Raw genomic sequence first — 27,553 nt, forward strand, 5'->3', positions numbered from 1 at the left:
GACCCTGGGCAAGTCACTTAACCCTGTTTGCCTCAGTTTCCTCATTTGTAGAATGAGCTGGAGAAGAAATGGCAAACCACCCCAATATCTCCACCAAGAAAACCCCCAAAGGAGTCATGAAGAATCACACACAATGGAAACAACTGAACAAAATCCAAAGGAATGGAAAACACTCTGGAATTAGTCCAGAGGATCAGAGACTTACAGCTGGATCGGACTTACCGATCACTGAGTTCAGCAGCACCTATCCCCGCCCCCCTTTTTTTACTTAAGAAACTGAGACTCAGACAGATAAAAAGAACTTGCCCGTGGCCACATAGTAAGTGGCAGGGCCAGGATTTGAACCCAGGTCTTCTGATGTCAAATCCAACATGCTTTCCATTGCAGCATGCAGCCTCCTCCGAAAAGAGGATCTCCCCACAACATTGTATAGACAACGAAGCCTGCTTTATGAAAGCAGAATGGCCTGGGCCCTCTTGGTAATGCTATGATGTATTATCTGTGACAGAATGGAAGGAGCTCAGGATTCGGACTTAGGAGGCTGGGTTGTTAATCTGTGTGGTCTTGGTAAGTCATTTGGTTTCTCCGGGCCTAAATGGTCTCATCTATAACATAAAGGGGTCAGACTAATTAATCTCTAAAGCCTATTCTATTTCTAAAATGTCATGGAAGAGTGACATTTACTTTTACTACATTAGTTGGGAAAGAAATCAGCCGGTTCTTTTTGTGGTGGTATAGAATTAGAATCTTAAGGAATGCTCACCACTTGGGGGAATGGCTGAACAAATTATGGTATGATTGCTTAGCACACAGTAGGTGCTTAATAAATGTTTACTGACTGGCTGATGAATGTGATAGAATATCATGGTGCTGAAAGAAATGATGAAGGTGATGGTATCAGAGAAACTTGGAAATATTGGCATGAACTGATGCAGGGTGAAGTGGCCAATGTGGGAATTTGTTTTGCTTTGATTATACATGTTTGCAATGGATTTTGTTTTTCTTGCTTTCTCAATGACAGTGGGGGTTGTGGGAGGGCGACTTGTCGACCTGAAAATAAAATAATTTTTTAAAAAGAAAAAGTCATCATCTGTACCCAAACCCAAGGAAGTTTTAAATAAGAAGTGTGTTTTCTGCTCCCTGTTAGTATGGTTCTCTCATACCCCCATTACTGATATCTCCCAACCACAGTTTAATACAGGGACCAGAAGAAGTCATGGCCAAACTCTCTTACCCATACCTGCAGGAAGCAGGGATGGCACGATTAACTGAAACCACAAATGGGCCCAAATCCTCATTTCAGCCAAGGGCATGAGAAGCAGCAAGGAGATAGAGGGCAGGCAGCTGTCTGGGTTCAAATTCCACACCTAATACACACAGACTAGGCAAGGATCTCAGGATCCTAGGCAACTGTCTAAGACTAAGTTATAGAGGAGCTCCGGCCTTGAAGTCAAGAGGACCTGAGTTCAAATCCGGCCTCAGACATTTGATACTTACTAGCTGTGTGACCCTGGGCAAGTCACTTAACCCCAACTGCCTCACCAAAAAAAAAAAAATAGGTTGAGTTATAGAACAACATTGCTCTGAACTGATTGTTGTAAGGACAGCTAGGTGGTGCAGGAGATAAAGTGCCCGCTCTAGAGTCAGGAGGACCTGAGTTCAAATCCAGCCTCATATACCTATTAGCTGTGTGACCCTGGACAAGTCCCTTAACCCTCTTTGCCTCAGTTTCCTTATCTGTAAAATGAGCTGCAGAACAAAATGGCAACCACTCCAGTATCCTTGCCAAGAAGACCCCAAATGAGGTCATGAAGAATCGGACACAACTGAACAGCAACAAAAACTGAGCACAGCGCCGGGCACTTAGTAGGCCCTTCATAACTGTTTGTTGACTGACCCACAAAGCTCTAGAAACTCATTACCCAATATGTTCTCTGAGTGAGTGTCTCCTCTATCTGACTTTGTCTGCTCAATCAGCGGGCTCAAGAAGCCATAAATTGGAAAGGCCCCAACACATCTGGGCCAAGAGCTGCATAAGCAAATCCCAAGATGTAAAACACTGGGTATTCTGGGTACTGAGAAGTTTCTCTTTATTCTGAGCAATGACTGTTTCTTTACTGTTTCTCCCAAACCACAGCACACACTATGACCCAGACTTACTTCCTTAATGATCAGATTTCTCAGTTTCTATTCTATACTCAAAGTTCTCTCACACGCATATGTCATCTGGCTTTTTTTTTTAATACGTTGGTTAATATTGCTGAACTGTTTTCAGGCATCATGGAACAGTGGATAGGGTACTGTAAGTGCAGTGAGAAAGACCTGGGCTCAAATCCTACATCAGACATAAGTTAGCTTGTATAACTCTGGGAAGGTCACTTCATAGCTCTGTGCCTCAGTGTCCTCATCTGTAAAATGACTGGGGTTGGGCTCAGTGGCCCCCAAGGTCCCATCTAGCTATAAATTTACAATCCTGTGTTTTCTCCCCTCTTTTTTATTTTTCGTTCGTTTATTTTAAGGGATATCTCTATGGCAGATAGAGAAAGGAGGGTAACATTGGGAAATATAGGTGACGCATAGCAGTAAAATTTAACTTTAATTTTTAAAAAGCTGTTCCACCCCCACCACCACCTTTGCCAAAATCACATCTTTTCCCCTCTTATTCCTCATAAAACTAAGGACTCTCTCCTTAGAGATGTACTTGTCTTTATATATTTGAAGGACTATCTTATAAAAAGGGAAATAAATTTGTTCTGTTGTTCCTTTGGCCTGAAAGGAGGCAGCTGGGTCAGAGGCTAGAGGGCTGGGCCTGGAGTCAGGAAAACCAGATTTCAAATGCAGCTTCAGACATTCATTAGCTTTGTGACCCTGGGCAAGTCACTAAACCTCTGTTTGCCTTAATCTACTACAGAAGGAAATGGCAAATCACTCCAGTATCTTTGCCAAGAAAACTCTTTACAGGGTCATGAAGAGCTGGACACAACTGAACGACAACAATGACAACAGACTTAATCAAAAGTCTACAATAAAGTCCCTTCCCTCCTCCTTCTGCTCTGTGTGTGTGTGTGTGTGTGTGTGTGTGTGTATGTACACTTTCAAACAACCTGAGCCATCCAGCAACAGATAATGATAATGAGCTCCTTGTGATTGATGGTGCTCAAAGACCCTTTTTCAGGAATGCAATAGACGAGATTCTTATGCTAGGTGGTAGTTGAAATTAGCCCTGACAAGTTCCATCCTAATTTCAAGAGTCTGTTTTTTATTTTTTCTAACTTATCCCCTTGGATGACTACAGCCAGGTTCTACATACCATAGGCACCAACTAAATGTCCATATTTAATTCTGTCTTCCCTGAGGAAAGCAGTCACAGTAGAAATTCCCAGCAGCCCTGCCACTACCTGCATCTTTGAGACAAGGAAACCCATATTATTATATATCTAGAGCTGGAAGGAACTTCAGACACTATCTAGTTCAATTCCCTCATTTTACAGATGAGGAAAATGAGGCCCAACTGTTTTGCCTAAGGTCAAGTAGGTAACAAATGTTCAAGGCAGGATCTGAACCAGGTCCAGTGATTATGGTCAGTGTTCTTTCCACTACACCATGCTGCCTTCCCAGGAGGGAAGTAGGTAGGTTGGATGGTTGGAGGAGTAGTACACATGCTCGCTAAAGCATTCAACAATACCTAGGCTGGTCCAACACGTATTTAGGCAGCCGCATTCACACCTGCGAAGGCTCAAGCAAAGCAGAGGTCATTCCCCGTCACAAACCTACCTGAACACAGGACTCCCTTGTTTCTGGCACAGGAAAAGTTGTCACACTCGCAGAAGGGCCCGTAGATCTTCCCAAACTCACTCTCGTAGCAGGAACACTGGTTGCAGCTGCATTCCCCCCGCCCGCTGCACAGCGGCTTGCCCTCTGTCTCCCGGCACAGATTTTGGTAGAGGTCCCGGTTCTCTCCCTCCTGACACTCGCACCTGGAGCCCAGGTGGCTCGGGTAGCACTCACAGGTGCCACAGGTGTAGGTCCCGTTACCGCTGCACCGAGGGCTGTCCTGCTCAGTCCTATTGGTGCAGCTGCACAAGCAGTTGTAGGTTACCACGAGCTCCAGGGTGTCCCGGAATCCAACGGGTCTCAGGGTGAACGAGTGCACGGTGTCTTTGGAAGGGCAACTTCGGGCTTCCACGGACACCTCAAATGATACCTGGGCAGGTAAGATGAAAGAAAATGCACAATGACTCTAACAAGATACACAGGAAGAATAGTAAAACAAAAGAGAATGCTGAGTAATTATAATGAGCCCCAATGACGGGAGAAGAAGATGCACCTCCCTCCTTGGCTGGGAGGGGACTACAGATACAGAATACTGTATACGCTGTCAGCTGCAGACTGTCTGGAGGATGGTTTTGTTGAATTCTTAGTTTTTGTTTTTTTCATAACACTGCTATAAGTGAAGACTCCACAGTTGGAGGAAAGGAAGAGGGAGTCTATTTGGTGAGCATAAAAACAAAAGACATGAAGAAAATTTTTAAAAGTAAAAGCAGGATCGAATTGATCCTGTGATTTCATTGGTATAGGGAATTGCAGATAGGAAAATCACTCTTCCAAGGCAGACCAGCACATATATTTATAGAATTATGCACACACATATACAATTATTTATATAATAATATTTATATAATTTAGCCTAGGACACTGGATGGGTAAAGCGACCTGTCCACAGGCACACTGCCAGTATGCGTGGGAGGCAGTATTTAAACCCAGATCTTTCTGACTTTGAGGCCAGTTCTCCACTTTGCCACTTTATGTCTCAGAAAAAAATTAATACATTAATATCTTTTTTAAAAGATAATAAACATTGGCACATAAGTGGAGCTTGGGGATTTGCAGCAGTCTTATGAACAGTTTACCTAATTACTTACTGAAGCCTAAGTTCTTTCTACTATACTTGCCTTACACATAGTAAGTGCTGAATAAATGTTTTATCTATCTATCTATCTATCTATCTACCTATCTATTCTATGTTGCCTCTCATACAGTTTGCTGGAAGGTAGAATAAAACTGCCCTAAGGGAGGTAATAACAAAGTGCCAGGGGAAGAGGAGTTTGGGAGTCAGTGAAGGTTACATGAAGCAGTTGGCCTCAATTCAACATGCATTTATTAATCACCTACTATATGCAAGGGTACAATGTGAGGATGCATAGACAAAATGAAAAAGTTTTTGTCCTCAGGGAACTTTAAGTCTCTTGAAAATGGGCTTTTAAGATTATCCTGAGAGTATCTCAGTCAAGGAGATGGGGCAGTGTGGGATGGTGGGTGGAGGACACTGGACTGAGAGGAAGAAGAAGATCCTGACTGGCACACTGTGTGACCCTGGCAAGTTATTTTGCCATTTCTAGGTCTTAGTTTCCTCACCTATAAAATCAGGGCCTCGGACTAGCCCAAGAAGTCTTAACCTTTTCTACATCATTCACTCCTTCAACAGTCTAGGGAAGCCTTTTTTCCTTTTTTTTTTTTTGCTGGGGGGGAGTGGAGTGTATTGCAGGGGTGGTGTAGTAGAACAGCTTATTTTCCTATCTCTCTTACAAGCATATTAGAGTGCTTCTTTGAGTGTGAACAGTTCATTACTAATTTGGAGGGAAAGCTGAGCCAACACACGATTGGCCAGGGTAAAGCAGAAAAGGAGGCGGTAGCTTCAGAGATTTGATGTACGGCATTGCATTTACTCATTTCAGAAGAGATTGGCAGCTGACAAATCTCATTAGCTCCCAACTCATGTTTAACAGAAGGGGTTTTAGGCTGGTTCTATTATACATGCTAGGTGTGCTACAGCATCATCAATGATAGAGGTGCAAACTAGATCTGAGGGCAAAGCACTGAAGGAATTAACAGTCTGGGGAGCCTATGTTTTTAAATGCATAAAATAAAATAATGAGGTTACAATAGGAAATCAATTCTATTGAGATACAGTTACAAAAACACTTCTGTAATGTGTCTGTCTTGATGCGGCTGACAAGGAGACATGAATAGGTGTCTCTAATGTCCTTCTCCCCCCACCCTTATCCAAGACAAACTTTAATGCCTGCCAGGAAGAGAAGTAGGAGATTAGGGCCGGAGGCTGGCCACTCTACTTTCCTCAGGGAGAGGGGCTAGAATTCTATCAGTTCCCTTAAATATTGCTAGTTTAGGGAAGTAACTTTAAGGTTCAAGCTCTTCATTAATGGAAAAAGGAGGGCTCCAAGCTTTATATACAAGTCATGGCTTTTTTCCCACCAAATTCCAGTTTTACCATTTAACACACATAACAAATAGCAAAGAAATCCATGTATCCATGTAGAGAGCAAAACAGAATTCAGAAAAAGTATATATATGAGAATATATGCCAGAGAAGGTGGAGTCAAGATGGCAGAATGGTCACAATTGCCAAGCCTCCCCCAAAACTCTTCTACAAAATGACCAGCAAGAATGCCAAATCAAATTCAGAGCAGAAAAACTAATAAAAAGTCACAGGATCAGGTGCCATTTGGCAGCTACAAATCCTATTACCCAAGACTGGATTGCAGTTCTAATGTGAAAAGGAGTGATCGTGGTCATAAGGGAGTAGGGGCCCTACCTGTGTAAGAACCAATACACAGACTGGGAGAGCAGTGACCACACCTCTCCTTGGATCACACCAAGCTGGAAGCATAGAAAACCTACAGGGTCCCAGATCAAGCTACAGAAAGAAGCTCATCCCAACCCCCTACCAGAAGTGAGCAAAGCCCTATTCTAACATAAAGTCCAAAGGCTGGGAAAATGAGCCGCCAACAACAACAACAACAAAAACAAAATAATCTGGGCATAAAAACATTCTATGGATATAGGGAAGCTTGACACAAATTCAGAAGACAACTTGAAAACATCTACAAAGTCTAAAAGAAAAATGAATATCAGACACAAACCTAACAAGAATCACTAAAAGAGCTAAAGAGAGAGATTAAAAAAGATAGCAAATGAATGGCTTTAAAAATCAAATAAGAGCAGCACAGGAAAAACTGAGGTAAGAAATAAGAGCTATGCCAGAACATATAGTAGACAATATAGATTGAAGGAGCTCTTCTATTGGAAGTGAGATGTATCAGCTTAACAAAGACAAAGAGAGTCCCAAATCTCACCCAAGGGGAAAATCTCTAGAAAAACAAATTGAACATAGGGACATAATAGAAACCACCAGGTACACTCATGTCAGCTTTTTCCAAGTCTCTCTCCCTTTAACAAATGCAAGAGTGGTTGGCATTGCACATCTCCTCTCATGAAGCTAGAAGCTAAAAGAAACTCAGATCTCTCCCTCTCCTACTCTTGCCAACTCTGCCCAACCCTAACACAGACGGGGGATTCTAAGTAATCAATCTTCACCAATGAGGAGGAAATCCCATACAACTGGCCTTTTAAACCAAGGGTTGCATTTAAAAAGCAAATTCTTAGATATCAGCTTAAGAAGTCCTAAAATTTAGCTAATCTTTAAGGGCCCTTCCATCTCTAAAACCCTACAGCAGCTGGCTCAGGGAAGGGAATAAAGAATTCAGGAAAAGAAAATTTAAAAGCACATTTGCCCTTCTTTCTTAGTGTATTTTTTTTTACAATTTCATTTTTTTTCCCTCTATGTACAAATAAAGTCACCTCTTTTAAAAAACATCCATCGTCCAGAGTCTGAGATTTTTTTTTAGTTTTTTATTTCACTGCCTTCACATGTTAAACATTAACAAAGACAATGGTGTATTGTGTACATACCAAATCAAAAGGCAAAGCTGACTTGTACAATAAAATCTTCAGCCTAACAAGCCTGCAGCCATATAAAACCTGACCCTTTGGAATAAGACCTCTGTCAAAGTCTAGAATGTATAAGGCTAATTATATTTTAGAATGCGTAATGAATACCAATTTTTAATAGCCTATTGTAATTTTCAAATGGTTTTCAGAATAAATCTACAAATGAAGGGTTAGCCTTGAAGGCAAAGAGGTTCACTCCTCACATCAGAGGAAAAGGCAGAAAATACAAAGACATTCTGAGGTTTGGTAGACTTTATTTCAGATGGCCATGATGATAATAATGGCTTACATTTATGTAGAGATGCAGAGTTTGCAGGTCACTTTCTTCACAATGCGTCTGTGTAGTAGGTATGTGTATTCTTATTCTCATTTTACAGATAAGGAAACTGAGTCTCAGGGGGTTATGTGAGTTCATCAAAATCACACAACTAATAAGCAAGAGATTTGGGACTTGAACCCAGGTCTTCTGGGTCAAAATCCAGTGCTCCTCTCACTACACCAAAGTATTCATTATGAAAATACAGTTAAACTGAGGTGTCAAAAGAGAGTAGAGAAAGGTATGGAATAGCTAGTGTGGAAAATTCAATAGGCAATCAATAAGACATGAATAAAAGCATCATCAATTAATGGTAAGGGAGTGGCTGATGAAGACTCATCAAGCATCATCTTGTAATTTTCTTCAACAATAATTATCACTGTGAAGTGCAAGAAGTCATTGGCAAGGTGTCCGGCATTCAGGATTGGCCAAGATCACAGAACTGAAACTGAAGTGCCTTCAGAGGTCATCTAGCTCACGTGATGAGGACATTGGGACCCAGGTAAGTGACTTTGCCTAGGTCACACAGGGAATAAGTGGCTGAGCCAGTATTTGAACTCACATCTTGTGACTCTTAGTTCAGTGCTTGTTCTCAGGGATCATGCTACATTCTAGTTGGAATCAAGGTAAGGACTAACTTAGGAGCTATATTCGGCAAAAAGTCAAACAAAGCCAGAGAAGAGTAATGGACAGGAGAATGGAAGGGTTCAATGTACTAGAAATCATAATGAGGGAAAAAGAGCAGATTCTCTGCACCAAGGAAATGGGAGAAGTAGTAAAACAATGATGCTGCAGGCAGAGAGGAAGTATACATTGGATATTTAACTTCAAATATATGTTTTATTGGTGTTCTTTTCTTAATATTGTCATTTCCTAATGACTCCCCTCCTCCATGCCTATCATAATTTAGGTACACTCAAGTAACTCAAGTTAGATGATTTAGAGATAGCAGATGGAGTGCTGGACTTGAAATCAAGAAGGCCTGAGTTTGAATCCTACCTTAGACACTTACTACCTGAGTAACCCACACTCCCTGGGCCTCAGTTTCTTCTGCTGTAAAGACTCAATGACTGCTAAGGTCCTATGAAATCTGTTCATTTAACTTTAGAATGATGATGAGATATTTGACTATGTTGGTGAATAACTGAAAATTATCATAAATGAAGGTCATAGGAATTAAGGAAGTCTGGGAATTATGAAGCCAGAGTATGAAAAAGGATTGTCAACATTATGTTGAAGGCACCAAGGAACTTGATGGAGGGGAGGAGAGAGAGGAAAATTGTAAATGTAGTGCAAAAGTCACTGAGGAAAGGGAAAGTGATGAAAATGGGGGGGGGGGAATGTTTTAACTGAATGGCACAAACATGGCTAATATGGAAATGTTTTGCACGACCTCACATGTATAATAGAGATCAAATTGCTTGCCTACCCAGGGAGGAGAAAGGACCAGGAGGAAAGGACAGAATTTAAAACTCAAAGTTTTTTTAAAATACTCACTAATTTTTTTACGTTAACTGAGAAATATTTAATTAAATAAATAAGAACAATTAAAAATAATTGAATGGCATGAACTTCAAACTTCAAAGAGACTGCTGAGTGATGGCAGGCAGTGGGAAGCGAGAAATGAGACCCAGATTCCTGCCTTTATTCCCCTTAATTAGACCAAGGAAGATGAAGTTCCTACCCTGTTTTCCACGCCAAGTTCAGATCAGCTGCAGACATTTACTCTAACTCACAGCAGTCTTCCTTCTGCCCACTGGTGACTGGCCACTGGGACCTTTAAAAGGTTACCAGTTTTTCTTTATTTAAAAAAAAAACAACAAGTAAAGAACTCTGAGAGAAGACCACCAGCTGGTCTGCTCTTGATTCAAGTTTAAATCCTGCCTTACACCTCTATTTTGTAAACCACGAGTGGGGAACCTGTGGCCTCGAGGCCACATGTGGCCCTCTAGGTCCTCAAGTGTGGCCCTTTGACTGAATCCAAACCTTTTGACTGAAACTTCGAAGTTTGGATTCGGTCAAAGAGCCCCACTTGAGGACCTGGGGGGGCCACATGTGGCCTTGAGGCTGCAGGTTCCTCATCTCTGCTGCAAACCTTCATGATCTCTGTTATTTGACTAGAAAAGAAGGCCTTAATCTGGGGTCTACGGACAGATTTCAAGAGGATCATAAACTTGAATAATCTTTATTTTCACAATTTCTTACTGAAACCTAGTATTACTAATTAAAAACATAAACATTATTCAGGTGTCCATATGACAGATCAACCTGCCAAAGGGGGTCTATTTTTAAAAAATGGTTAAGAACCCCTGGACTAGAAAATAACAAGACTTGACATATAGTGGGAGCTTAGGAAATGCTCGTTGATTAAATGACTGGTTAGTAAGACTCTACTCCTCGAATTAATTTGATTGCAAAGGAATCCTTTAGATCAGGTAGAGGGAACATTCCCCACCCCCACCCCCAACAGAGGGCTTCAGACTCATGAGGGGGAAAAAAAAAGAAATTGAGACACATTAAGTAAAAACTTATTTTAGGTTTTATTTTTAAGAAACAGAAATGGAAAATGTTACATCTGCTTTTTTTTTAATTGGGAAAAGTAAACCACAATCTGTATGACAAATACAAGAAATAATGAAAAGTACACATGTCAGCTCCTTCTTATAAAACCAGAAATGGGTAATGGATAGGAAAACAGTTAAGGGAAGTAGGGAGAAGATGAAAGGAAAATGAGGGGAGACCCCGGAAAAAGATGTACATAGAGAAACAAGTGAGCAAAAAGACACAGATTGAGAGACAAAGACAACCCAGGGTGAGGGTAGAGAGAGATGAAAAAAGAGAGAGACAGAGAGAAATCCCAATTAGCCAAGCCCTGAGGCAAAATTTCTCTCATTCTACTAACAAGCTGTGTTATCTTGGACAAGTGACTTTACTTCTCTGGGCCGGTTTGCTCATGTGTAAAATCACAATGGGAGGAGGAAGGAGATTCTATAAGGTCTTTTCCCACTCTAATGTCCTATATCTTATGATTTATTATACTTTTTTGAGAAAAAAAACAGAAACCTTGATTTTAAAAAATTTTTAAACAATACTTTTGATATTCATTGTATTTCATAAATCTAAAGCCTCAAAAATAGAATTCCTAAGCTGCCAAATAAAAATAAACCGTACTCATTTCTTCAGGAATACACACCAAATGTTTTGGTAAAGAGAAAAACAGTTTTATAGAAGCATGTATTAACGATGGAGTGGAGTACCCTTCATATTCAACAGAAACACCTCCAACCCAATTATAGTATGGCAATAGTAGAGCTATTTTCAGAGATCTCAAAGACCCAAAACCCCAGGGTTCATGCTATTACTATAATATTACCAGTATTTTAAAGTCATGTTCTGCAAAACACATTCAAGCAAAGCACGTGTCATGGACAAGTTTCTCTAGATTCTTTCAAGAGGTCATAAATACAGCCAGAAGATTTTTATTTCAAATCTCTGACAGATGAGGCCCCCAAGTCTCTTAGTGCCTCTGTTTCCCCTTCCTGAAGGAGTACTAACAGGACCACCCTCCCTCACAACCTGAGGAGACTCTCAGAGGGTTCCAGAGGAGTGCCTCAGAAGCAAGAAGCTGTACAGATGGAGAGCTCTTCCCACCTCCACAGTATGTAATAAACAGGATTCTAGCTCTGGCTCTTTTCATGGGCTGTCCTGGTGACTTGGACAAAGGCAGGCCCCATCTGTGTTTGCCAGATGGCAGTGTAAGCCCAGTGCCCAGAAGCTAGTCACACCTCACCTCAACAGGAAAACAAACACCAAAGACTTATTTTCATTCCCCCAGTTGCTAACACTGAATACCAGAAATTTCTCTCTCCCTTCTCCCTCTATCTTCTTGAGAACAAGGACCAGATCTTATTCCTCTTTGTATACCCCACAGCACTTAGCAATGTGTTTTTTTAAATTTTACTAATTTATTTTTAGTTTTCAACATTCATTTCCATAAGCTTTTTCCCCCTCCTTCCCCAAGACCCCATGCAATCTGATATAGGCTCTACATATACATTCCTATTAAACACATGTTCACATTAGTCAAGTTGTAAAGAAGAATTAGAACCAATAGGAGGAACCACCAAAAAAAAAAACAGAAGAGAAAAAAAAAAGAGCAAATAGTATGCTTCGATCTGCATTCCAACTCCATAGTTCTTTCTCTGGATGTGGATAGCATTTTCCATCGTGAGACTTTTGGAGATGTCTTAAATCCTTGCAAATAATATGTTTTTCATACAACCAGTGTTCAATACAATTAGGCTCTCAAAATTACAAACTCAGGATGTAGCTTTCTTAGGCTCCACTCAGAAACCCCCTCTTCTTTGAAGACTTTCCAGATGTCTACTCCAATTGTTAGTGTTCTGTCTCCACTCAAATTACCTTGTTTTTATTTATCTGAGTATGGCTTGCACTCTACAGTCCAGATAGAAGGTATACTCCATGACGGCAGGGACTTTCTTTTGTCTTTGTATTCCCAGCACCTAGCTTAGTACTCTGCACGTGTTGTCATTATTCAGTCATTTCAGTCTTGTCCAATTCTCCATGACCCCATTTGGAATTTTCTTGGTAAATTTACCAGGGAGGCTTAGCATTCCTTCTCCAGCTCATTTTACAGATGAGGAAACTGAGGCAAACAATATCTACTTATGGCTCTTTGACAATGTGCTTTTATTAATTACTAGCTAAATACTATGCTAAACACTAGAAATACAAAGAGAAAGCAAAAACAAAAAAAAAGTTCCTGCTCTCAAGAAGCTTCCCCGTTTGAATGGGGAAGACAACATGTATACATATAGGTATATATAAAGATATATAAAAATTTTTTGGTCTGTTTCTTCTTTTGCAACATGACTAATATGGAAATATGTTTTACATAAGTGCACATATATAACCTATATCAAATTGCTTACTGTCTTAGGGAGGGGGGAGGTGAGGGAAGAAGGAAGAAAATTAGGAAGTCAAAAATTTTTAAGTGAATGTTAAAAACTGTCTTTACATGTAACTGGAAAAAAGTACTATAAAAAAGAAAGTTAAAAAAAGATTTATATCAAGTAGATACAAAGCAGCCTTGGAGACTAAAGTACTAGGAAGGGGAGACATTCAGCAAAGGCGTCCTGGGGGAGGTGATGCTTGAGTCAGTCTTAAAGGAAGCCAGGGATTGTAAGAGATATAGGTGAAGAGGAAAAGCATTCCAGATACGGGGAACAGCCAGTGCAAAGGTATAAGGACGGGAAAGTCTCGTTTAAGACCCACAGGCCATATACAGGGGAATAACATCTCAGGAGACTCATAAAACAGAGGGAGAGACTAGGTTGTGAAGTGCTTTAAATGCCAAAGAGAAGAGTTCATATTTGATCCTTCAGGTAGCAGGGAGCTCCTAGGGGGTATGGTCAAACTTAAGCTATAGGAATATCATTTGGAGAACTGTGTGGTGGATTGGAGTGGGAAAATACAAGATGTCGCAAGGCTGTTCCAACAGTCCCGGCCAGAGGTGGTGAGGACCTTAACCAGGCGAGTGAAAAGGTGCGAGAATGAAAAACTAGAAGAGATATATATATATATGAAGGACGTCATGGAAATGGAAATGACAAAATCTGGTAAATGATCGCATACATGTGGTAAGAGAGAGAAGCTGAGGAACACAGAAGAGACGAGATAGAAGAAGCGAGAGTTTGGAGGGAAAAATAATGAGTTCTGTTTGGGGTGTGTTAAGTTTGAGGTGCCTAAGGAATATACAGTTTGAAATGTCTAATAGGCAATTCATGATGTGGGACTGGAGCTCAAGGGAGAGAGATTAGGAGCAGATACATAGGTCTGATACTCATCTGTATGGAGCAACTAGATGGCTCATTGAATAGAGCACTGGGCCTGCAGTCAGGAAGACCTGAGTTCAAATTGGGCTTCAGACAATTAGTAGCTGTGTGACTCTGGCCAAGACACTCAATCTTGTTTGCCTCAGTTTCTTTATCTGTAAAATGAGCTGGAGAAGGTAATGGCAAACCACTCCAGTATCTCTTCCCAAGAACACCCCAGAGACAGTATGGTCCATGAGGTCATGAAGACTTAGACATGACTGAACAACAATAATCATTTGCACAGAAATGATTTTGACAATATAAGCCCATAGTGGTTAAACAATGCTTTGTTGTCCTTTCTGTCTTGGGCCTATAGAAGAATCATAAAGCCTTTATTAGGCAGAGATGATAAATATCCAGACTTCTAGGCCTCAATTTCTTGGTGCCGGAGGTTAACTTAAAATTCTCCATCTGGAATTATTTGGATCAGGTCTGAGGCCTTTGAACTGTTGTTACTTTTGGGGTTTCTGTGGGACCCTATTCCATCAATTTGAAAACTTCCTCTCCAAGACCCAGTCACAAAAATAGCAATTTGATGTCTCTGATTTGTTATTTAAACCTTACCAATATGCTTTTGATTTCCCAAGAGGGCTTCTTGGCTCAATCTCATTTCTGAAAGGTCTTCTTGGCCCAAAGCTCGATTCATTGAATGAATGGATGTAAAAGCATTTACTATGCATTTATTATGTGCAAAGAACTGTGGTAAGTCCTGGAAATACAGAAATGCAAGACAGTCTCCACTTTTGAGAATCTCAAGTCAAATTAAGCATTTATTAAGCACTTGCTGTGTACAATGCATTGTGCTCACATTCTAATGGGGAAGAGAACACACATGGGAGATGATTTCAGCTGCTCTACAGACTCTAAGTCCACGGATCTCAACTAGACTGAGTTCTGGGGAGCACAGCAGAGGAAAAAGGTGACTTGTTTAGCAAGGGAGGGGAGAAGCTACGGAAAACTTGCAACAAGGACATGGCTAGTGCTTTCATGTGGGACATTAGTAACACAACCTGAAGCCACCTGCAAATTTATATACCAAAGCCCACTACAGAATAAACGTGCCTCCTAGGTGTCAAGCTTTATTCTCCTAGGCCCTTGAAGCCAAAGGACCCTGTGGCAATTGTCAGAACCAAAGATGAGAGAAGATTACAAATGGAATTACCGGAGGAGAGAACCTCAGAGGAATCTGGTGACTTCACAAGTCTTATTTAGAATAAATCCACTCTATTAATCTCAGCCTGCCTCCTGTCTAGCTTTCTTGCCTGGGCTGCCTTCCCAGTTTGAAGGAGTGGCTCATAAAAGGCACTGCACTTGTTGAAATGAACAGTTGAACCAAATTAGTCACAGAATCTGAGATTCTTAAAGTTGGAAAGGATCACAAACACCATCTAGTCTAATCTTCTACCTGATTCAGGAGTCCTTCCTGTAGCATTCCTGACCAACAGCCAGCTGGCCCTGAAGATCTGCAGTGATGAGGGGCTCACTACTTTCCAAAGATCATTCCACTGTTGGATGGTTTCCATTGCTAGAAAGTTTTTCCTTATTTTGAGAAAAACATGACTTACCTAAAACTTCCGGGTATACTCTTCCCTAGGTACACTACTCCCTATTTCATAACATCCCTTCAAATATCTAAAGCCAGAAATCATACCTTTCCTAAATTTTCTCCAGAAAATTTGCTGTCATTTTCTGAATATTCTCTAGTTTTTCCAATATCCTTTTAAAAAAAATATGGCATCCAGATCATATTCCAGATGCCATCTGACAAGAGCAGAAGACAGTGGGATTACTGCCTCTCTTGAGGTAGACCTGCTTCTGCTAAGGAAGGCTAAGATTGTATTACTTTTTCTTTTTTTGGAAGAGCTGTGTCACTGCTGTCTCATATTCTCCTTATGATCAATTCAAACTCCTACTGTCATTCTCCATGAGCCACTGTCCATATCAGCTCCCTGACATCCTATGTTTGTGTAAATGATATTTTGGAGCCCAAACCTAGGATTTTCTATTGATTCCTGTTTTGTCGTTGTTCAGTTGTTTCAGTCATGTCCAACTCTTCGTGACCCACTTTTTTCTTAGCAAAGAGTAGTTTATCATTTCCTTCTCCAGCTCATTTTACAGATGAGGAAACTGAGGCAAACAGGGTTAAGCAACTTGCCCAGGGCCACACAGCTAGTAAGTGGCTGAAGCCAGATTTGAACTCAGGTCTTCCGGACTCTAGGCTTGGCCTTCTATATCCACTATACCATCTAGCCACCCCGATTCCTGTTTAGCTGTAAACCAATAATTTTTGCACATGGGGCAAGTAATTCAAAACACTAGTGGGAAAAAAAATGAAGATCCTGGCCTCCTTCAAGGCTGCTATTAGAGAGGTCAGTGGGGTGGGATGGGGAGATAGAGACAGGCTAGAAAATGTTCACCTTGGAGTGAATGGCCACCAACTGGAAGAATCAGGTACTATCCAATAGCTTTCTGTTTTAGCTAATTATTCCCACTAAGTACTCTGCTCATTTGTTTCCATGCTGAATACTGCAAGTATTACCAGGGCAACCTAAATTTCAATGTCCTGAGACAACATTCCAGTTGGTCCACCCTAGTTGCAGCTCTGATATTTGTTATGTGATGTGGTACAGTAAAAAAGAGCATAAAACGTGGTATCAGGTAACTGGGGCTCCAGCCTCACTCTGCCACTTATAAGCCCTATGATCTGGGGCCTCAATTTCCTGAACCATAATGGGAATTAGAATACTTGGACTAATACTTGGGCCTCACAGAGCTGTTGTAAGGAAAATGTTATGTTTTGGCTTCATGAATGTAGGCTATCATTAATCATCTTTTTAGTGTTAGCCCAAGCATTCCAGTCTGTTGAGATCGCTGTGACAGAATCTTGATCCAAAGCATTAGGTATCCCTTCCCTACTTAGTGTTATAATACACAGATTTAATATAGATGTCTTCTATGTCTGCCTCTAAGTCATCGATAAACATGTGGAACAAGTCAGGGGGATAAGGATATTTTACACCACTAAAGACTTGAAACTTCCATGGGACAAATGTCATGGAGGAAAACCCCCAAATGTAAAGTAGATATCTGGTCTTGGAGGAGGTAGACTTTTTGGAGAATGGATCACCCAAGAGCGGCTGACACTGGAGAAAGTGGACACCCACACGACATAAAATTTTTGTTTGGACACAGAGTTAGCCAGCTAGCCCTTCAGCTAAATTTCCATCCTTTCATCAGGAAGAAGACTGGGATTTTTTTGGAAGTCACGGATTTCTCATGTCACCTCAATAGCCCTGAAATGAGCCCGTCTCTCAGTGCTTAGCCCTGCCCTTGGCAACCTGCACAATGCCCAGCTCTGAGAGGCTGAGTAGGAGTCCCTCTGTGCCAGCTTTCTCTTTATCTACAGAAAACAAAAAGCCTGAAATGGCTGCAATGGAGCCAAAGGGCCATGTGAGCAGCAGGAAGACAAATCTGGAACGCTGAAAAGAAACAAACAGTGTAGCAAGGGAAATACTTGTCTCTGGCCTCAGCTCTGTTTTGACAGCATCATGTCCTACCCTAGTTCCGAAGGGAACTTCTTTTCTCCCCTCTTGTATGAGAAAGCAAGAAAACTAGCAGAAGCATTTAGAAAAAAAAAGTCTTTCCTGTATTACTTTTCTTTTTGTAATTCTTTTTTTTTAAATTTATTTATTTATTTTTAGTTTTCAACACTCACTTCCATAAGATTGTGAGTTCCAAATTTTCTCCCCATTTCTCCCTCCCCCCACCCCAAGACAGCATGCAATTTGATACAGGTTCTATATACACATTCATGTTGACCTGTTTCACTCTCTAAGTAGTTTGATTCAAATTTTATAAAAACCACCCTCCCCCAAGTGGAGCAATCATCTCTTTTTTTGTGTGGATATTTTGCAAAAAAAACCTTGATATTTTCATCTCTTCTGGAGAAATGCCATTTTTAAAGCCATTCCTTTCTTCTCATACAAGATAGCATTCTTCCCTAAAGGCTTTACTTTCTCAATGCCTTGTAAAACTATGGACCCCCTCACCCCCTACTTTTCAGCTCTCATTTACGTTTTGTCTTCAGCTATTAAAGCTTAACTGTTGTCTTCCTCTCCCCCTCCCCTCCCCCCTTCAGAGGACAGGAACTGTCTTTGGGCTCATACTTGGTTTCCCAAAAGTCTTGGTGCAGTTGTAAGCTTTAATAGCTATTCAATAACTTTGATATTAAATAGCTATTTATTATTAAACTATTAAGTAGCTTTAATAATTAATAGCTATTCGATAGCTTTAATATTAAATAGCTATTAAAGCTTACACTTGTACCAGGACTTTTGGGACACTCTGTATTTCTATTTCCAGTGCTCAGCACAGTATCTGGCACACAGTAAGCACTTAATAAATGCTTGTTGCCTAGTCCGACCAACATAGAATACAGCAGGCCTGCACAACCAGAGGCCCACCAAAGGATTTTGGGCGGCCCATGAAATATGTAGGGGAAAACATCCTCTACATTTTTCCATGTGCCACCTGAAATCCTTTACATGCCCACGGACCACTGATGGCCTGTGGCCCACAGGTTGTGTAGGCCTGAAATACAGCATGGACACTATACTTCAATAAATGCAGCCCAGGACTATTTCCTTCTATTTAAGCCTTCCTACAATTGTGCAATGTGACCTGAAGGTGACTCTGAGTTCTTAAAGGCTCTTCCTGGGAAGCCCAAAGGCTAGCAGGTCCTACTGAGCTTAAGAAGCTTCAAATAAAAGCCCAGATATAGACACTAATCTGTCTTCTGAAATTTCTCAAGGTTCACAATCTTGGTGTTATTTTTAACCCCTCCCTCTCACCCCACATATCCAATCAGTCTGATCATGGCACCCCACTGACTCAGTAAACTCCAGCAGTGTCCTCTCCCCTCCAGGATTAAATATGAAATCCTCTGGCTTTTAAAACTCTCCATAACCTGGCCCCTTCCTACACCCCTCCACCTCTACAATCCAGTAACACTGGCCTCCTTGCTGTTCCATGCATGTGATATTCCATCGACTGACTTCATGCATTTTCCCTGACTGTCCTCTATGCCTGGAACAATCTTCCCTCCCCACATGGACCTCTCCCTGGCTTCCTTTACATCTCAGCTAAAGTCCTACTTGCCAGTTGTCCTTAATTCTATGTCACCTTTATCCTGTATATATTTTGTTTGAATGTTGTCTCTCCTATTAGATGGTGAGATCCTTGGAAGCAGTGATTATTTTTTGCCTTTCTTTGTATACCCAGACTTTAGCATAGTACCTGGCAAAAAATGTTTCTGACTTGATTTCACTGGCCAAGTGCCATTATTTCTGCCTCCAGAACAGCCACCATACATATCCTCTCACCACACCCTCATCACCTTCACCTATATTATATAGTATATTATCACTATATTATATAGTATAGTATAGTATGGTATAATATAGTATAGAATAGTACGGTACGGTACGGTACAGTATAGTATAGTATAGTATAGTATAGTATAGTATAGTATAGTATAGTATAGTATAATATTGTATAAACCAGGGGTGGGGCACCTGCAAGATCTGTTCTATGATGTTTGGATTCAGTCAAAGGGCCACACTTGAGGACCTAGAGGGCCACATGTGGCCTCGAAGCTGCACTACATTATATAGCCTTCTACCTTATCTCCCTTCCTCAGGTGTCTCCCTTCTTCAATCTATCCTTCTTCACACAGCTGTCACAGGAATTACCCCTAAGTAGAAGTCGGACCACGTCACCGACCTATTCATTAAACTCAAGTGGCAACTCATTACATATGGGAAAAACACAATCGTCTCTAGCATGTAACCTCTCTTTCTCCCTTTCCTACACTCTACCATCCAGACAAACTGGTCTTCTTCCTATTCCACCCACACAACACTCCATCTCCCAACTTGCCTGTTCCTGTGAATAGAACGCACTCCCTCTTCTTCTTTTTTTTAATTAATTTATTTTGATTTGTCAAAAATCACTTCCATAAGCTTTTGAGTTTTAAGTTTTTCTCCCCCTCCCTCTCCAAGATGGCACACAATCTGATATAGCACACTCTCTTCTAAGCTGCCCTGACTTCCTTCAGACTTCAGCACAAGCACATGAATCCCTTCCTGATCCTTCTAACTTCTAGTGCTCTTTTCCAAACTGTGTATGTATATATGTGTATGTATGTGTGTGTATATGTATATTTTGTATAGTATACATTATACATTTAGATATAGTTATACACATTGCATCCTCCAATAGAACATAAGCTCCTTAAGAGAAGGCTTTCATTTTTGTCTTTGTATCACCATCATTAAGCATGGTACCTGGCACACAGTAGGCACTTAATAAATACTTGGGGCAACTAGATGGCAAAGTGGATAGAGTGCTGGGCCTGGAGTCAGGAAGACTCATCTTCCTGAGCTCAAATTTGGCCTCAGACACTTACTAGCTGTGTGACCCTGGGCAAGTCACTTAACCCTGTTTGCCTCAGTTTCCTCATCTGTAAAAGGAGCTGGAGAAGGAAATGGTAAATCACTCCAGTATCTTTGCCAAGAAAACCCCAAATGGGGTCACAAAGTGTCAGACACAACTGAAAATGACTGAATGACAACAATAAATGCCTGTTAGTTGGTTCATCTGAAGAACAGAGTAGCAAAGTTTAGAAAGTTCATTGCCTTACTGTAAGGTGATAACTTTTTTGGATTGCCCTTAACTTGATAAGAATGTCTAGCAAAATGAGGAGAGGGTCAATCTCATTCAGGGATGGGGGCCATTATGCTGTACATAAGGATCCTGAAGGGCTGCTGCATATTGACTTAGAAACCCACATTTTAATATTATCTATGTTTTATTATATTTTTATTTATTCTGTTAAATATTTCCCAATTCCATTTTAATCTGGTTTGTTAGTCCCTTAATCTGATTGTACTTTGGAATATTGTGGGCTGCATGCAGCCTGCGGTCCATGTGTCTTACGCCTCTGATTTACACCAGTGAAAGAGCAACCTAAAGTGATGAAAACACAGATTCTGTGAAAACACAGATTGTGTCAGCACCTTTTAGCAGCATTATTGCTTTCTTGAGCTTGTGGTCAGCAAAGCAATCCAGATCTTTTCCATACCAACTGATGCCACTAAGCCAGGTCTCCCTGCACTTCTACAATTGATTTTTTTTGCTTTTTGGTGAGGCAATTGGGGTTAAGTGACTTGCCCAGGGTCACACAGCGAGTAAGTGTTAAGTGTCTGAAGCTGGATTTGAACTCAGGTCCTCCTGACTCCAAGGCCAGAGCTCTATTCATTGCACCACCTAGCTGCCCCTACAATTGATTTTTTTTTAACCCAAGTTCAGGACTTTGAATTCATTTATTGTTGTTCAGTTGTTTCAGTTGGGTTCAACTCTTCATGACCTCATTTGGGGTTTTCTTGGAAAAGATACTGAAGGGGTTTGCCATTTCCTTCTCCAGCTCATTTTTTTTACAGATGAAGAAACTGAGGCAAACAGCATTAAATGACTTGCCCAGGGTCACACAGCTAGTAAGTGTCTAAGGTGAGATATGAGCTTGGGAAGATGAGTCTTCCTGACCTTATATTCATATTGAACACATTTTATCTTACTAAACATGGCCTATAGTTCTAGCTTGTAGGAATCTTTTTGGAACTTGATCTTCCATCCACTCTAATAACTATTGCTCTCAACACTGCATCTTCTGCTAATATGATACACATGCGATCTATGTAATCATCTAAGTTACCAGTTAACAGAGACAGGGACAGAGAGATTCCCGGCATACTCTAACAGGTACCTTTCCCTTTGAGTTGATATGAATGCATTTTTTTTAAAAAATCCACTTGCTCAACCAGCTAGGAATTCACCCAACAGTGAGTGCCATCAGAGAATCTACAAGTCACTATTTTATCCATCTGGATTAAACATCCATCATAAGAAAACGGTTTTGCAAAAGGCTGTTGAAATCAAGAGACATTGTCTATGACTTCCTCCTGAGTAATTATATCCTTCAATTAAATTCAACTAACATTTATTAAGCTCTGATTGATTTAAGGGCACTCACCTTGGCACTGGGTGGGGCACTACCTGCTTTCCACCATCCACCCCCAAAACATCCTCCCTCTTCTTTATCTCATTTCAGACATACCCCCAAATCCCTTTCTGATCTCTTTAAAATTTTTGTAATTGTCAGCCAATCCCTTGCCTTTGGCATTCTTAAGACCATTCCTGACACTTATTTGTATTCCTGGTTACATGAAACTAGGGAAATGTAGTGTGATGTAATAAGGAACACTGCTTCTAGAGTCAAAGACCTGGGTTCAAATTTCACCTCTGATGCTTAAAGCCTGCATGACTATAGGCAAGTCAAAACCTTCCTGGACTGAAATTTCCTTATCCATGAATGATGGACTGAAAGATGGTTTCCGAGGATCCTTCTAGCTCTTCATCTCTGAACTTAAGAGTTTTTGAAAGGTCCTATTGCTGCTTATGATAGTTTCAGGACTGTGTAGGTAGGCTGTGCAGTGGACAGAGCACCAGGCCTGAACTCAGAAAGATTTGAGTTCAAATCAGCCTCACCTTTCTAGTTGTGTGACCCTGGGCAAGTCATTTAACCCCTATTTGCCTTAGTTCCTGATCTGTAAAATGGGGACACACTGGAGAAAGAAATGGCAAACCACTCCAGTCCCTCTGCCAAGAAGCAGACATGATTGAGGCTGACATGACTGAATGACTGAAGAACAACAAAGGAAGACCTGAATTCAAATTTGACCTCATACGGTCACTAGCTGTGAGATCCTGGGCAAGTCGCTTAACCTCTGTTTGCCTCAGTTTCCTCAACTGTAAAGTGGGGATAATAATAGCACCTATCTCCCAGGGTTGTTGTGAAGATCAAATGAAATAATACGTGTAAAATACTTAGCACAGTGCCTGGCACAGAACAGTCTCTCAATAAATACGTCTTCCCTTCCTCCTGCCTTTTCCTTGTACTTGGGAATCTTTACATTGCATAATACCCTTAGAGTGTAGGTTAAAAATTAAAGGAATACTGTCAGCTTGAAGGATACCAACCTAAACATGCACAAAGTGTATCAGTCTGGAGTCTAGAGCTCTTTAACATCTTCCCCAGCAACTGGGGTGATAGAATGGAGTCCCTGTAGTTTGGATTCAGTCAAAGGGCAGCACTTGAGGACCTAGAGGGCCACATGTGGCCACCAGACACAGGTTACCCACCTTAGACTGTGTTCAGGAAATTCACAGAAGATACCAAACTGGAGGATGGGATGCAAATTTAGAAAAGGACTTGTACAAATTAGAAAAGAGACCAGAAGCTTATGGTTACAAGTGCTCTCATGGGCCAGGGAATGGGAACTTACTGTGTCACCAATTTTTAGGTCTCCGCATTTCCTCTGACCTGGATAGGACAAACCATCTTGGCAGGTGGCTGTGAAGGTGAGGCCAAGATCCTCAGGATTATCCCAGACGGACAGCTCCACTTTGGACCTGATGCTCTGAAAAGGAAGAAGGAAAAAGAAACACAACCAGGTTAGCAGAAGGGACAAATGAAGTCATCTCACTTTCACATTCCCTATTCTGTTGTCACCCCTTTTCCTTGCATTTTGGTGAGGCTAAATTCCACCTTCAGCAGCTACGTGGTGCAGTGGATAGAGGGCTGGGCCTGAAGTCTGGAAGACACATCTTCGTGAATTCAAATTTGGCCCCTAGGGGCAGCTAGGTGGAGCAGTAAATAAGGCTCTGGCCTTGGAGTCAGGAGGATCTGAGTTCAAATTTAATCTCAGACGCATAACATTTACTAGCTGTGTGACCCTGCGTAAATCATTTAACCGCACTGCCTAACAAAAAAAAAAAAGAAATTTGACCCCTGACCCTGAGCAACTGGTGGCCTCAGTTTCCTCATCTGTAAAATGAGATGGAGAAGGAGATGATGGCAAATCACTCCAATACTTTGATAAGAAAACCCCAAATGGGGTCACAGAGAGTCAGAAAGGACTGAACAACAAAAATTATATCCTTCCAAGCCCAGCTGTGATGATACCGTCTCCATGAAGGTTTCCCTCATCACCCAGCCAGAAGGGATTCTGCTTAGGAAAGAACCCTGACTCTGGAGTCATAGCCCACTTCTGATGCCCACCAGCCATATGGCCTTAAGTAAGTCACTTAATCTCCCTATGCCTTTGTTTCCTCATCCAGAAAAAAAAAAAAGCAGAGCTAGGACTAGATGACCTCTCAAATCACTTCAAATTCAGGATCTATGAGCCTAACACTCCTCCCTCTTTTACTTTGTATGATACTTATACCTCCTGCTCCGCATTAAGCTTGTATACTTGTGGTTGTCATTTCAGTTGTATTTGACTCTCTTCGACCCCATTTAGGGTTTTCTTGGCAAAGATAATGGAGTGGTTTGCCATTTCCTTCTCCAGCTCATTTTACAGATGAGGAAACTGAGGCAAACAGGGTGAAGTGACTTGCCCAGGGTCACACAGCTAGTGAGTATCTGAGGCCAGATCTGAACTCAGGAAGATGAGTCTTCCTGACTCCAGGCCTGGCGCTGTGTGCACTACGGTGCCCCCTAGCTGCCCCTTGTGTACTTGTACTCTTCCTCAGTAAGCGATAATCTCCTTAAGGACAGCAATCACCTTTGTATCTCCCTCCTTGCAGAAGAGGGTTCCTTGCACATAGCATATGACCAATACATGTTTCATTGAATTGAAATTCATCTTGTTCTTCCTTCCCCAAACCCCATATTCCAAGGAAAGAGATCAGCAACTTAGATTTGTAATTCCTCTTCAGCAACCTGGTCTGAAAGCATCCACCCACTTAGAATGAAAAAGTGATCATGGCTTGAGAGGCCCGCAGACACGAAGATAGTCTAGGCGGCTCTCTCTCAAGTACCAGGGAGGATGGTGGAACGGCTTCAATGGGGATGTAAGTTCCACACAATCATGAATGTGAAATTTTGTTCTATATGCCTCAACAGAGATGATGGAGATATAGCCCCTGCTCTCCAGTAGCTTACAATTTAATTGAGAAAGGGATAAAACTTGTGCATTCAATATAATTAGAAAAAAAAAACCTTAAACATGAATCCACTATCACTTGAAGTAGTACCAAATGCAATTTTGAAATAATCACACTAGATCCTATGATACAGTAGCAAAAACCCTGATTCTAGAGTCCAGGGATCCAAACTTAAATTGTATCTCCATTCTTTGATACCATGAAGTTTATCACTATGAATATGTTGATGCGTATTGAATTTCTGTTGCCGTCTTTGACTCCCTTGAGATGTAACTTCAGTAGTGGGATGACTGGAGCAAAGGGCATGGCTAATTCAGGCACAATTCTTGCATGCATCATTCCCAACTAATATCACCAAAGACTGGACCCACACAGAGCATCACCAGCACTGAACTGGTGGGTCCGTCTTCCCACTCACCCAACTCGATCCTTGCTGTTTTCTGTCATCTTTGTTAATTTGCATGGTGTAAAATAAAAACAGTTATTTTAATTTGCACTTCTCTTTTTTTTCTCTTACTATTAAGTGATTTCAAGTTTTTGTTGGGATTGTTTAAAGTTTTAAGATCTATGATTTTATGACCTTTTGGAACAGCTGGGTGGCATAGTGGACAGAATGCTATGCGTAGAGTCTGAAAGACTCTCTTCTCTGAGTTTAAATCTGGCCTCAGACACTTATTAGCTGTGTGACCCTGTTTGCCTCAATTCCTCATCTGTAAAATGAGCTGGAGAAGGAAATGGCAAACCACTCCAGTACTTTTGCCATGAAAACCCCAAATGTGGTCACAAATAGTCAGACACAACTGATCAACAAAAATGACCTTTTGTCTCAAAGACATTGCATTTTGGTGAGGATGGGGCAGGGTGAGTTAACAAAACAATTCTGTGATACCAGAGCTCCTTTGGGTTGTGAACTGGGGAACCAGAGAGATTGATCTTTTTTTTTTTTTTGGCTAGGCAATGGGGTTAAGTGACTTGCCCAGGGTCACACAGCTAGTAAGTGTTATGTGTCTGAGGCCGCATTTGAACTCAGGTCCTCCTGACTCCAGGGCTGGTGCTCTACCCACCGTGCCACCTAGCTGCCCCGATTTTTTTTTAAGGTTGAGACAAAAAGAAAATATATGTTTCTAAAATGTCAACCATGTCAGTGAGTATTACAATGATGTGACATTGGGAGGTAACCACTAGATGGCCAGAGGTAGACACACAGATTCTCTTAGAATCCCTGGCTTTCTTCAACATCAGTTGAGGTCCCACCTTCAGGTGAACTTTCTCAGTCTGTTCAGCTGCTAGAGTCTTCCCTTCTAAAGATACCTTTCCCTTCTAAAGATAAGCTTTATTCATTTTGTATGCAACTATTCATATACATAGTCTACCCCTTGGAATATAAGCTCCTTGGGGGCAAGGGACTGTTTTTTGCTTTTTGTTGTATCCCCAGAATTCAGCATAGTGCCTGGCACCTAACAAGTGCTTTAACATGCTTGTTGACTGACTCTGATGTAAATGGGAAAGAGATATTGAAGGTATACTGGGGGAAAAAGAGGTCATCCAGGAAAACAGACACGTGAAAGCTGGAGTCCTGGGGATGACAGGACGATGGGTTAGAAGAGGACATAAGGAGGAAGCATAAACCTTCACAACAGGAGCCACGGACTTCCCCACTTGTAGCTGATCCTCATTTTAACAGTCCTTTCTCCATCATTTCCTTTCAGACACATTGCAGTCTCAGCTCCAAACATCACTCTGTCATGGGGAGGCCAGCAGGTGCATACACATCCTTATTGGTTGTGCAGTTATTTTCAGTCTAGTCTGACTCTTTGTGACCCTATTTGGGGTTCTTTTGGGCAGAGATACTAGAGTGGTTTGTCATTTCCTTCTTCAGCTCATTGTACAGATGAGGAAACTGAGGCAAAAGGGTTAAGTGACTTGTATATCCTATAGTACAAGGAAACCTGAAGACAAAAGGACTGTTCTCAAACTCTAACCAAGAAGATGCTTCTTAGCATCACAGGACATCAGAACTGGGGGTAGAACCACAGACAGAGCTCAGTGGGTCCAACTTCCTCATTTTCCAGAAAGGGTCAAAAAATTTTCTGGAGACCAAGAGAGATAAGGTTATATAGTTAGTGGCAGACCCAGAATTAGAATTGAACTCTCTACACTTCTCATTCTTTTCTCTTTCTCATAGAACCTGCTTCTCGAGCAGTCTCTCTCCAAGTACTGTAGAAAATATACTATCAACTGGACACTTCTATTCTAGAGGCTGCTGCTCTCTACAGTGCCCCCGGCCCCCTATACCTTCTTCCATTTACTGTCAGCGACCACTGTAACAGATGCATTCTGGGAAGATGTCTGGGAGACAACACCTCTGAATACAAGTGATGGCATCAAGATACAGAGTAAGACAAACATTTTTGGACACAGTGTAGGAATTTTTCACTTCATCATGAATATTTATTATTTTTTCTTT

General features: G+C 41.3%; 1 protein-coding gene across 1 annotated transcript in view; it reads right to left on the minus strand.

The window, feature by feature from the left end:
* The window catches only part of ITGB5 (integrin subunit beta 5), a 198,748-nt gene that overhangs the window by 56,260 nt on the left and 114,935 nt on the right, over nt 1–27,553 (minus strand). Inside the window, exons 9-10 of the mRNA XM_020985996.2 lie at nt 23,424–23,558; nt 3,775–4,204 (exon numbers count right to left, since the gene is read on the minus strand). Coding sequence (XP_020841655.1) covers nt 3,775–4,204; nt 23,424–23,558 — 565 coding nt within the window. The remainder of the gene's footprint in view (nt 1–3,774; nt 4,205–23,423; nt 23,559–27,553) is intronic.

The sequence above is a fragment of the Phascolarctos cinereus genome, unplaced genomic scaffold, assembly GCF_003287225.1.
Source record: "Phascolarctos cinereus isolate Bilbo 61053 unplaced genomic scaffold, phaCin_HiC Scaffold_726;HRSCAF=1367, whole genome shotgun sequence".
NCBI classification, from domain to species: Eukaryota; Metazoa; Chordata; class Mammalia; order Diprotodontia; family Phascolarctidae; genus Phascolarctos; species Phascolarctos cinereus.